The following is a 13,488-nucleotide window of genomic DNA, read 5'->3' as shown; positions in this document are numbered from 1 at the left end:
ATAAACTGCTTGCGCTGGTCCAACAAAACACAAATGATTATTCAGATGATTATGCGTATGATAGTTAAGATCAATTGTTGAACACAATTTCTAATGAGGTTAGAGTTAAACACTTTCATGAGGTGAAAGATCATTGTGGTATGAAACAAAATGTAATGTGGTAAAGCACTTTTTTGGTGATACCGACATCCTTCAATGTTCTAATTCTCTCTCAATTTGATAATGATTTTTTGTTGTAGGTTGTAGGTTAGATTTTTAGAATGGCGTGTCAATGTTCTATTTTGCAACTTTGGAATAAGATATCGACATATTGATGTAAGTCCTTATCTTCTGCATTGTTATAATTCTTGGCCACTTTGCAATGAACATGGTAATCTTGTGAATAATGAAGTGATTGTACTCAAATTTTATTTTATATGGATACTTACATTAATAATTCATGAATATGGCCGTACATGCTTGCCCTTTCTCAAATTTTTTCCTAGGTCCACCTCTGCCATGGGCTGTCACCTTACTTAGTGACTAGCTCAAGTGCATTTGATCGCAAAAGAGAGTGACATTGGATCCGGGTAAAATCTACAGCCTGAGTATTCTCTGAACTAGGTGAGCAATCCAAGACGATTGCGTGAAAGCTCTATGGTAGACCACCAGCAGGCAGATCATGGCAGTCTATGGCGTCAAAGCGTTTTGTCAACCTCTGCTTACCTGTTGTTTTGTTTGCAGGCAACCTCACCCATGTACTCCCTTTGCCCCAATTTTTTTTGTTTTAGATTTGTCTAGAAATGAATGTATCTAAATACTAAAATGTGACTAGATGCATTCATCTTTAGACAAATCTAAGACAAGAATTTTGGGACTGAGGGAATACATATGTACTAGTTCGTGAGGACAGGATTTGTGGCATGCAGGTCTCGGGACACGCAGTGTCTCGGGTGTGCTTTTACTTTCGGAACATGACAACCCACGCATTTTTATGGCAACTTAAGTTAACATGAGGTGGAAAATTTGGTTGACAAATATGGGAATTTTCTGACAAAAAATGAACTGAGACCAAATCGTCATGTGTAACAACTAAATTTATTGGGGTCCTTTATTTTTGCCTTTCGATTTTCAAACTTTAAGATCTTTTGAACGAAAAGTCCAACCTAAGTTATGGTCTTAGTATTCATGTGTCTCATGACTAGGGCTTTAAATAGGATCCATTTTGATGATTTTAAAAATAAATATTAAATTTCAACTCTTCAAACTTAGTGCACGCAAACAATAAAATCACTATATTGTTGCTTATGCTTATGTCCGACAAAAAAATATGTTAAAATATATTCTATGAAGCTTGATAAAAACGAGTGAGAAAATCTTAATTTTTTGATAAAAAAATAGCAACTTTCAATGATTGAAACTTAAAACTTAGTATGCCCTCAAGCGGGGTCTGCCTACTTAATTTGCGAATAGCCATGCAATCGAGTGGCCGGGCAGGGCATGACAGGTGCATACGCCCGCACCTGCGTGCCCCATCAAATTTGCGCTAGTTCGTATTACCACTTTGACATGCATGCCCGAGCAAGTTATTAAAAAAGCTTTGAAACCAAGATCGTGCGCATTCATGATTTTACCTTTGCTCATGTTCAAGTATGCGTGCATGCTTAATCACAGTTTAGTCAGAAGAGTCTCCCTTTCTCCGCATACTTGTTAGTCCCTCTGTATCTAAATACTTGTAGTTGTTAAAAACTAGAATGTTCTTCTTAACTACAAGTATTTAGGTACAAAAGGAGTACTAGCTTGCTAGTCATCCACCATGATGTACTAAGACCCTGTTTGGTTTCAATAAGTCAGGTGGCTTAAAACCAGTGACTTATAAGTCATGCATGTTTGGTTGTCATCTGACTTATAAGTCACCTTTTCATGTAAAAGTGGGTGACTTATAAGTTTTAAGTTGGGGTGGAGCAACTTATGACTTATAAGTTGGGGTGACTTATAAGTTGGGTCTGTTTAGCAAAATAAGTCACTTTTTATACTTTTCAACTTATAAGTTGATGACTTATTTGGAACCAAACAGGGTCTAATCTTTCTCTTAGGTAGTCACCTACCGAATAGTGTGTGGGCAGTGATGATTCCACTAGGTAGGCTTCAATAGGCTTAAGCCTACCTTAAAAAATCCTATTTTAACTAAACATACCACTTGACAATTATACTAAGGTGTTTAACATGTACTTCTTTGGTCTTAAAATAAGTGACTTAAAATTAATTCAACTGTCTACTAAATTAGTGTAAAGTTTAATCATTTTTAAGTCATTTATTTTGAAATGGAGGGAATATATTGTAATGCATTTGCTAGTTAGACTTAGAAACTTGATGTTTTGAGCCCACCCTTCAATATCATGTTAGATTCGTCACTGTGTGTGGCTAAAGATGGCTTACACATGTGAACACTAAACGAGTGTTTTTTTAGCATGAGGATTAGTCTACCGAGCTGGAAGATATACATCATAGTTCTCGAATTAAAGGCCTCTGATTGGCCAGCTAGGCCTCTTCCATACTTTGCACTATATCCAGCTCTTGTGCACAGCAATTCTGGTTGACTAAAGAAATAAGTACTGGTAAATGAAGAGGTCGATTGGAGTGAACTGTTGGGTGGGTGGCATTGCATCGATTTGACATCTCATTGTAGGTAGCAGAGCATAAATTTGAAGAACATCTCACTACAATAGTTGGGCAGCAAATGTCTTAATTAAAAAGTACTCTCTACAACTAGTTGTTAATGATCGATTTGACACCTAACTCCTAGCATACTGATTATATGGCATAAAGCCAAAGCACAGATGGCATGCAAGCCAAAAGACACAACTAAGGCCAACCACATAATGTTGTTGCTATGGTCACCGCGGTGCTTCGAGGTTCTGCTTCTACAGCAGATTCCTGGACGACAAGCTTCGGTCAATCTCCCCCATCTCCACACCAGTACCTGTACACATTTACACATCATTAGCAATGAGATAACTGGTTTTTCTGTAGTATAATAGCATGTGTATTAACTAATTAAGAACTGCCAAGAGTACCTCTCATAGACTCGTCATCACTAGTGGCAGGAGACTCACGTGCCTTGCCACGTGGGCACTTGTAGTAAACACAACACAACACCACAATAATAATCAAAATGGCTCCAATTATTATTGCAACAACAACTCTTAAGTCCATCGACTTCCCTGTTTGTTTGCCCTTAGCAAAAGGGGTAGGCGGGACTGGTGTTTGCCCGTCGACATCGTCCTCATGGCAAACATCTGCATATATAGTTTTCATCATTAGCGTGTGTTGTGTGAAAACGAAAAGGAAAACTTGTAGAAATGTTAGCTCGACGTACCATTGCAATTTTTCATGTACGGTGGCCACGCCACAACTATGTTGGAGTCTTTGCCATGACAAGAACGATACACGGATGGAAGATCAAAGGGAATATCCCGTGCAGCCATAAATTTGCACAGGCAACAAGAACCCTTGTCTAACTCAAACTCCGGCTCGAGATCCACCGCATAAATGAGAGCATCGCAGCACGACGGTGTAGGAGACTGCACAGACTCTTGGCAGGAGATCACGGCCATACTAGCAAGTTCAAACTTGCACGTGTTCTTTGGCGCAGCCAAAGTCGCCGAAGGTGTGGCCGACACAAAATACACGAGCACAAGGAGGAGAAGCGACATTTTCCTAAAGAAGGTAATTAAGTACAAGTGAGCAAAGATAAACAACAGAACTGATATTTACGAGTAGCAACAAAGAAGATACTCTTGGTTTAGCAAAAAGATCACCCATCAGCTCTCATGCATCCAGTCATCCTAGTCAAACCAAATATATTCTACCAACACCAAAGAATCCTTGCAAGCACGAATGCAGCACATATCCGGTCCGTTTTATTCAACTTGCAACTTGACTTGTTAGAACAACAACTTGTGAAGGAAATCATAGAAATCAAACTGAAACAAACAATCAAAGCAATTGAACTCGTTCCAACCAGGATCTGAACAATTGAACAAACACTTCTCAAGAAAAGGAAATCTAAAAACCAATGGGAGAAAATGCCCGCTCCACAGTCCCCAACGCCACTCGCCTTGCCGGCTTGCTGCAGCTGCCTCGGCACACCACCTGGCCGCTCCGCGGTTCAGCTTCCCGGGTGCACAGGACATCGGGTGCAGAATTGTTTTCTTGGTAATTTTGTGTATAGTATAGGGTGTGACACCCTGTTTTCAGATGTAAAGTATGTGTCATTTGACACTAGGACACCGGATCGTTTCCTCTCTGGGTCCGCCCCTGCCAGTGACTAGCTGCTAGGCAGCCTAACCGGAACAGCGCTGCCATCACCTTCGTCGGCATGGCGAACCCAACGCAAATGCGGCGGTGCGGTGGTGGTGAAGAGCACAGAGAGCGAGGCGTTCGTGGTGGAGGAATGCAAGGAAAAAGAAGGTCGTGGAGGAAGCAAAGGAAAACAACTCGGGGGAAAGGATAGCGAGGAAAGAGACATGTCAAGGATCCACGCAGCCGCTGAAGCGGTGGTAGTGTGACCGAACGAAAGATGAACAGAAGAACAGTACGACTCCTGCTACTACTACAGTGTACACTACAGATACAGTAGGAAAGTTCAATGAAAGGATCGTTGAGCTTTTACCTTCTGGTTTGATCGGTGTTCTCGTCCCTAGCTTTTTCTCCTTCGCCCTTCTCCAGCTGCAGCCTGCAATACAAGGTACACGTGATTCAAGCAGTAGTGTCGATTCAACGAAACTTGATCCGAGGAAATGAAAATGGGAGGTGGAAAAAAGAAGAGGAGCTCACTTGTTCAGTTCTTCTTGTGTAAACTTTTGGGCTGCTGCAGCTGTTCTTATACAGTGGAGGGGAGGTGTGGCCAAATATGCACCCAAAGGCCACTCTCTCCAAAAAGAGAGAGAGATTGAGAGAGCATAGGCCAACACAAGCACCACCTTTATCCCTTAAATGTTTGTCAGTATGGTTAATTTTAAATTTAAATCCATCTGATCACATAATGCGTGGCGATCACACCAGTTTCTGATCACATCTCCCCGATCACAACCATAAAGGCCAACTATTCATAGTAATTACATGCCTGGTCACAAAAATATATTATTTCAACAGTCCGTGCAAAAAAATAGATTTTCTGCCGTGTCGGACTGGTATTCCGAGTCTCCATGCTTAATCTGTCGTCGCCACCTCTACCTCTTGTTACATGCACTTGTACATACTCCCTCCGTTCCTAAATACAAGTGTTTTAAGCGATTTTACTATGTGTCTACATACAGAGCAAAATGATTGAATGTGCACTTTAAAGTATGTCTATATACATCCGTATGTAGTCTATTAGTGAAATCTCTATAAAGACTTATATTTAGGAACGGAGGGAGTAGATCACTTGTTAGTTTGTGATCCGAACCTTAATTACGTGAACTTGTCTACCATACACATATAAATAATAAATCATCACCAATATAAACGTATGTAAATTGATTAATTCATGATCCAGACTTTAGGTTCGTGGATCCAATATCATACACAAATGACAAGCCATCTTACATAACACATATTTCATCCGTAAAGAAATATAAGAATGAGTACTTCATTGCTTTAGTATTGCCAATCCAAAAAAGAAAATCTTGATTCTTCAACCTTAATTGACTGCACAGTTAAAACCAAATATTTCCCAAAAAAGAGTATTAGCAGATGATACTAAACAGAACAGAGATAAATAAAGTTTTTTAGTCAGATATTTTTTTCCAGATATGTCAAATAGTTTTAGCGGGATAGTATTATGTGCATCTAAATAAGTTGAATTATCTCTATAAATAGTTTTAGAGGCAGTACTACTTCTGTGCACTCTCTTTCGTTTTTGTCGTTGTACTAGTATTTCTTCATCAAATGAATCTTTCTCGTCCAAGTGACAATATAGAGCATATATATAGCTGTCTCAAATTCGTCGCATACCCCCAGAAAGATCGCCCGATCGGTGAATGGTCCGAAAATTTCGATCGAGACGGAATTCTTGAAGGGACCTTCAACAACCGAACTGACCAACATCCCTTATATTCAGTCTAAATATGAGACTTATATTATACAGTCCGGGCAAGCCCATCACGTTGGACCATGCTACCGCAAATTGCCCCAAATTCTTCAAACAGTTCCTCCTCCTCTCGCCACCCTCCAACATTTCCCGCGCCGACCCCTCGTCGTCCGGCACCCTTTCCCCCATCCCCACCATCGGTCCCAATCCGCCACCGTGATATCTTCCTTTCAGCCCGTCCCTGACCACCAGGACGGAGACACAGAGTGCCTCGTCCGTCGCGTCCCTTCCTCCACTTCGTCTTAGGAGTCGGAGAACGTCGCCCGGAAGATGTGGTGTCGCCGGTAGGTGCGGACATGGTCGAGAAGATGTCTCTCACGCCACGCCCGGCTCCCCGCACCCCATCCATCCAAGCGTCGACGTGGATTATGCCATCCGGCATCCTTGGAATGGAGGAGGATGCGACGGACGGCTTGGCTATTTTGGATAGCTTTCTGCCCATGCAGAAACTGGCGGTCGACCAATGTGAGTCGCTGCCGCTCGTTCGGGAGTGGATGAACACGAGCACCGTCACCGCCCACGTTGCAGTCCACATGTTCGACGGAATGACAGAACAAGACCGAGTACGTTTTGTTTGCTCCTGTCCGGAATGTCCGGTTTGTTGAACTATGATTTTATTTAATTCTATTTTAAATTATTGAATTCAAACAATTAGTATCGGATGATCGACATGTGTGAATTACATGAATTTAAGAATTTGCATTTGAGATATACTGATGTACAACACAACATATGAGAGGTGGAACGCGTCCGCGGGCATATAGGAGACCGGATTTGCCATGTCCGGCTGGAGATGGTCTTACAATGCACATCTATAGCCGGTGTACCTTCTGACTGGATCGCCATTACTATCACTGTACTTTGCCGTTCGACCCCTCCGCTTCGCCTGGCTTTGGGGAGGTTGATGCTCCTCCAGTGCTCCTAGCAGGAAAAAACACGACAATACTGCATAATTCCGGAGACACATCCATGGAGAAGAGTAGAATGAAACAAGCGATCACAGTCTCAGGAAAGGGTGGTCGTAATGATTTAATCAGGATATATGGTCGGAGCCATGACCCACAACGCGCTGGGAGATCGATCTCACATGCATCGCTGAAGCATTGAACACTGAAGTAGGAGGAGTGGGTGAATAGGGAGAGAGAGCGCGTTAACTCTACTGGTCTACCCTCGCTGTGCACGCATTGAAGCAGGCCAGCAGGGAGAAAATATTTTGCTCCTGTCGTGCAAGCGCACACTTGACAACCGTAGAGTACCACGCTCCATGCATGCCATTGCCTTGTCGCCAGAGTCCAGACTCAAGATGAGAGTGAGAAGGAGAAGAGAGAGTCAGACTGGAGCGGATCATGGTTTGACAGAACCCGTATATAGATTGTGATGAATGCGGTGCAGAACTCCAGAGTCCAAGACAGCCGTAGGCGCTGCGGGGGCAGCTAGGCTAGCTTGCTAGCTGCGAAGGAGTGGAGCTCTGTCCTGTTGCATCCGGTGATATGATGATTCCATGAAGCTGGTGTGGTTGGCTCCGAAATATCTCCCACAACTTCAAAAACAAGTGTTCTCTTCTCCGGTTCTCCCCCAGCTTGCAACGAATGATCCATCTTCTTCTCCAAGGATGGATGAGAGGAGCAATATTTCCATCTTCAGATTGGCGTTCTTCACGTGCAACAGCTGCTGTATGCGAGTATTATATTAGGATGAAGGTAAGAGATACGCGTTGCCTAAACATTTGTCCTGCCCCGGCTGCATTTGTTTTTTAAGTAGAACTAGTCAATTTATCGATTGTCCTGGATATTCACAGGTACACGGTTTGGGTCATGAGGAAGCGCCTAACCAAACATGCCTCTCTATACCTAAATTGCAAGCAAATTTAACGAGACTCGTGGATGAGATTATGAGCCTGCATTTGTTTGTTTATGGCAATAGCTTCGTTGACTCTTTTACTTATTTTTGTTTGCGGGGACTGGACACTTCTACTTCGCATGTTGTGACTTCTGGCTCAAGCGTTTCTTGGCATCAATTATACATCGCAGTTTTTTTCCATTTATGAACAGACACATGGCATGTTCTTTTCTTTTTCATTTTTGAACACACGAAGGCCCTGTTCTGATCTCCTTCCACTTCAAACTTCTGAAAATATCAGCCCGAAGCCCGTCTCAAACGATGTGCGCAGGATTTCCAAATCCGTCTTTCGGGTGTCACTTGGTACACCATGCCACATGCCTACCGCGTCATAGCCCACCCCTAAGGTCAACGCTATGCATAGCCCTCAGCATAAGCTACAAAAATCAGAAACTATTTGCAACTCCTCGAGAGAGTACAAGGTGATTAATATGACGAGATGGCTTGGAGCGCCCGGAGCCCAATGTGTGGTAGTAGCTAGTCTTGGATCACATATACGGAACTCAGTTCCTAAGAATGGTTCCAATGAAACAACCCGTCATGTACTCCTACACAGCCTCTCATCGATACCTTTACCAAATCAGGTTCCGCGTTTATCCTTTCTCCCCAGAACACATTCATTTCACTCCGGTTCATCACCCAGATGAATCCGACCTGACGCAACCCTAAGCATAGCAAACACAGCAAGTAAAGGCACATCATGGCTCAAGCATCTACCAGGTATGTTAGGTTGTTTGGTTTAGTTATTTACTGTAACAATGATGGATCATCCAGAGGAATGGGTTCAACTACCGAAATAGGTAACCGTTGAAACGTTGTGTCCTAATGCAATAAATGAGAGCAGGAGCGGGCGCATGGGATTGTATTGGAATGTTCAAAAGGGGTGCTTGCCTTGTTGATCAACGATGGGAATCTCTTCTTCGTTCGGATACTAGCTTGTAAGTATCGTATGGAGCAGTGCCTACCGCAATACAAATAAGGTAACTATCAATAAACAACAAGTTCAACGATATGATGCATGATCATGACAAGACAACATGAACTCGATGATGTAATGCACTAGCATTAGATTTAATTGAAGTTGGTTTGAACCTAGAGTTCAAATTCAAACTCCACATATGGTATTTCAAATACCTTTTAATTGATTTTACATAATCAGAAAGCATAACTTGTTCTAACCTGCATGAAAATATCACCAATGGTTTCCTTAGATTTTTGATAATTTTTTATATATGATTTATTTCAATGTGAGTGACACATTATTTTCTAAGATTTTTCAAAGTTTTAACTATTTTCTGGAATTTCCGGAATTATCTCTAGTTAGGAAAATAGATTAAATGCTTCAGCATTGCGTCGACATGACCACAGCAAGTGAACTGGCCGTTGCGAGGTCAAACCTGACATGTGGGATCCTCATGTCACCCTTTCAGGACTGGCTGGTCTCATTGACTGTTGGGACCCGCCTGTCTTTGACACAGGGTCAAATCCCACGTTGACCCCAGCTTTGACTCCACCTAGCGCCAACTGTCAGTGGCTTTTAGGAGTTTTAATTAGTGGGATTAGTCAATAATGACATTCCACATCGGCCCCCATCGGAATCCTGCCGGCGGCGACCAAAGTGACGGCGGCGCGTTGCCGGAGTTGCGCTACAGAGGGCTGATGTGGACGCGGGGCTACCAAAGTGTAGCCCACGCTCGGCTGCATCATACTAGGGGTCAGGTGGCCGCGAGCATGCTAGAATCCGCACCGGCGTTGAGCTGTGCGACGGCCGGTGGTCGGGCGTCGTCGGGATCGATGGCACAGGGCACAAACAAGCTAAAACTAAGCACCTCTGGCATCTACGCGTCGTCGCGAAACTAACGGTGGCCTCGGGTGGACCTGAGGAGCACCGGAGCATCGCCGACGATGAGCTCCCGCGGCGGAGCTCTTCAGGCGTCGATGAAATCATCGGCTATAGCTAGTAATCAATGGCGAGAAGAGAGGGAATGGATCCACGGGCTCACGAGTATCTCGTAGCCGTTGAGAGCTTGCTCGGGTACGACCTAAAGACGGCGAACGACGATGGCGATCTGTGATGGCCGAAGTTGGAGAAGATCTCAGGGTCGACGTTGCGGAGCTCCTGGTGGCGATTCCTTTGGCGAGAAGAAGCAACAGCTCGAGGCGGAGGTGATGGGCTGATCAGGTAGGTGAGGGAGCGACTGAGGCGACGACGAGATTTGCGGGTGCGGTGGCCATGGCGAGCAAGGGTAGAAGGAGAAAGCATGGGGGCTAATGGTGAACTGAATGAATCGGGACGACGACATGGACTTATCCTCGCGTCGTCGCGCTAGCCTTGGGACGTAGCTAGGCTAGGAGCTGCGTGGCACATCAACAAAAGGGATCAACTCTTCGAGAAGAGCAACACAAGAAGACTCGTTGGAATTTCATAAACAAACTTTTCTCCTTATTTCTATCTCTTAATTCTCGGAACGATAATTTCTTTTAGAGGAGGAGAGTTGTAACACCCCTGGTATCAGCTACAGTAATCAATGTACAGCTGCCGTGATTATCAAGATTAAGCTAATCCTTTTTTGTTAAAGAGATATTGATCCTTTTTGAAAGCATAGCTCATTTCAAATTCCTTTTAAAATTCAAAATTCAACATGAAAACTAAAATCATAGTTGGGTTCCAAATACTCCTTCAGTATTTATAAAATATGAACCAAATTATATAAAGTATTTTAGCGCCTAAAAAATTACAATAGAGGCCAAAATAATTAATTAAATGACTTTCTAATTATAGATTTTCCAAACATTTTCAAATGGTCCTCAAACTTTTGTGCCAATTCTAATTATTGCTCTGTAAATATTGGGCTAGATCCCATAATTAACAAAATTCATTTTGGCCTTAGGAGTAATACAAATATGATAAATAAAACTAAAACTAATACTGAAATAAAAATAAAGGAAAAGAAGAGCCCCCCACCCCAGCTCCCCTTGGCCTGGGGACCACTGCACAAGCCAAGCCCAGCTCCCCCCCGTCGCCCCCACCTCGCTATAGTGGGCCCACCAAGGCCGTGCACGATCATTGTCGATGCACCACCTCGTTTCCCCGCTGCTACAACACCGTGGGAGTGGATAAGATCATCCCCGACCATCCACCTCCTCTCCTCCCCTGAACCCTAGATCGCTCTATGCTCTTCCCATCGTGCCACTGCCGTCAACCGCATGCTCTTTGACTATCCTACGTCATAGGACCACGCCCGCAAGACTCGTCGTCATTGCCTATATCTATTACGGCGACAAGGACAATCCCGGAGCCTCCAGAACGCGCCCCATGTCGACGGCTTCCTTGGGTCGCCGCCGCATGTCGTCGTCAATTCGGGTGACCTTGAGTCCCCATGGATCCCACTTTACCTTCCTACAGGATCGGTGTGAGGCCGCCTACCTTCCCCCTTTGTCCCCGCTCTCAATCGGTAGCCGTAGCATTGCCATCGTCCTCGTTTTAGTTCGGCTGAAGCTCATCGTCGTGGCAGCTGACTATCTCAGGACTAGCTGAGCACGTGGGTGTGCTCAGGGTTTCCCCGCGGATCCGCCTGACCCATCCGATGGTCGAGGTTGAGCCCAAGGGCGTGTTCTGCTCGGATCCCGTACTCCAGCAGCCACCACGAGCTCAACTCCGGCGAGCACCCCCACCTCATCCTACTTGTCCCATTAGACGCGCGCAAGTCCCCGCTTTCGATCTTTGTGCTCCGCCGCTCGGTTGGTCGTCGGGGGCCAAATCCCGCACCACGTCATCGTCTCGGGGCTCACCGCCGACACGCCACCACGTTTTAATGCCGGTGTGACACTGCGAGGTGGGTCCCTCATGCGAGGCCGCTTAGTTAAGCACGAATGGCCCACTAACGAGTGGGGCCACCTAGTTAGTTAACTAAGTAGTTAATGTAAATCCACTCTCTTACCTAGATCACTCGCTTAGAGTGGGCCGCACACCATTAATTAACCTTATTTGAATTAAACACTGGATTAGGTTCCCTCTCACTCAGAGGTGGGGCCCTACCACTGTTCGAGTGGATTTGTTCGACCTAGTCAGCTACTGAGTGAGCAGCTGGGCCCACGAGTCACACTATGCTCGCTGGGTTGTTGACCCAGCCAACACGGCCCACGAGTATGCCACCGTGTGGCCTTATTTCTAGGTGCACTTAGCATTTTGACTATTTATTTCAAAATTAAATAAATTCCAAAAAATTATTAAATCTTTGAAAAGTCATATAAAATAATTTATAACTCGAATGAAAATATTTTATATATGAAAGTTGCTCAAAAATCCAACGAATCTAAATACGTTGTCCGTTCATTTGTCACGTGCCTCTAGCATAATGAACATGGACATTTTGCGTTAGGATCATCCGTCCGATAAAAACCTAAGACCACGGAGATATCCCCGGATATTTTTCCACTCTGCCTGCAACGTGTAGTATTGCGTTAGATCGCCCTTAGCTCTGCATGTCATTGTTGGAAATATGTCCTAGAGGCAATAATAAATTAGTTATTATTATATTTCCTTGTTCATAATAACCGTTTATTATCCATGCTAGAATTGTGTTGATTGGAAACTCAAATACATGTGTGGATACATAGACAACATACTGTCCCTAGTGAGCCTCTAATTGACTAGTTTGTTGATCAAAGATGGTCAAGGTTTCCTGGCCATAGGCAAGTGTTGTCACTTGATAATGGGATCACATCATTAGGAGAATCATGTGATGGACAAGACCCAAACTATGAACGTAGCATATTGATCGTGTCGTTTTATTGCTATTGTTTTCTGGGTGTCAAGTATTTGTTCCTATGACCATGAGATCATATAACTCACAGGCACCGGAGGAATACCTTGTGTGCATCAAATGTCGCAATGTAACTGGGTGACTATAAATGTGCTCTACAGGTATCTCCGAAGGTGTCCGTTGAGTTAGTATGGATCAAGACTGGGATTTGTCACTCCGTGTGATGGAGAGGTATCTTGGGGCCCACTCGGTAATACAACATCACACACAAGGCTTGCAAGCAATGTGACTAAGTGTAAGTCACGGGATCTTGTATTACAGAACAAGTAAAGAGACTTGCCGGTAACGAGATTGAAATAGGTATGCGGATACCGACGATCAAATCTCGGGCAAGTAACATGCCGAAGGACAAAGGGAATGACATACAGGATTATATGAATCCTTGACACTGAGGTTCAACCGATAAGATCTTCGGAGAATATGTAGGATCCAATATGGGCATCAAGGTCCCGCTATTGGATATTGACCAAGGAGTGTCTCGGGTCATGTCTACATAGTTCTCGAACCCGCATGGTCTGCACACTTAAGGTTCAGTGACGTTTCGGTATAGTTGAGTTATAGGTGTTGGTAACCGAAAGTTGTTCGGAGTCCCAGATGAGATCCAGGACGTCACGAGGAGCTCCGGAATGGTCCGGAGGTAAAGATTGA

General features: G+C 44.1%; 1 protein-coding gene across 1 annotated transcript; it reads right to left on the bottom strand.

Annotated features, from left to right (window-relative positions):
* Positions 1 to 2,662: 2,662 nt before the first annotated feature.
* On the bottom strand, positions 2,663 to 6,253 carry LOC123450864. The gene is made up of 6 exons (XM_045127919.1): positions 6,111 to 6,253; positions 4,819 to 4,914; positions 4,655 to 4,717; positions 3,359 to 3,699; positions 3,057 to 3,278; positions 2,663 to 2,962 (listed from the first exon to the last, which is right to left on the bottom strand). Exons 1-6 carry the CDS (start codon positions 6,251 to 6,253, stop codon positions 2,904 to 2,906), a joined length of 924 nt encoding a protein of 307 aa, XP_044983854.1. The 3' UTR covers positions 2,663 to 2,903.
* Positions 6,254 to 13,488: the final 7,235 nt, after the last annotated feature.

This window comes from Hordeum vulgare, chromosome 4H (genome assembly GCF_904849725.1).
Source record: "Hordeum vulgare subsp. vulgare chromosome 4H, MorexV3_pseudomolecules_assembly, whole genome shotgun sequence".
Lineage (NCBI taxonomy): Eukaryota > Viridiplantae > Streptophyta > Magnoliopsida > Poales > Poaceae > Hordeum > Hordeum vulgare.
Note: the sequence above shows the minus strand (reverse complement) of the source record. Positions and strands in the feature narration are given on the sequence as shown.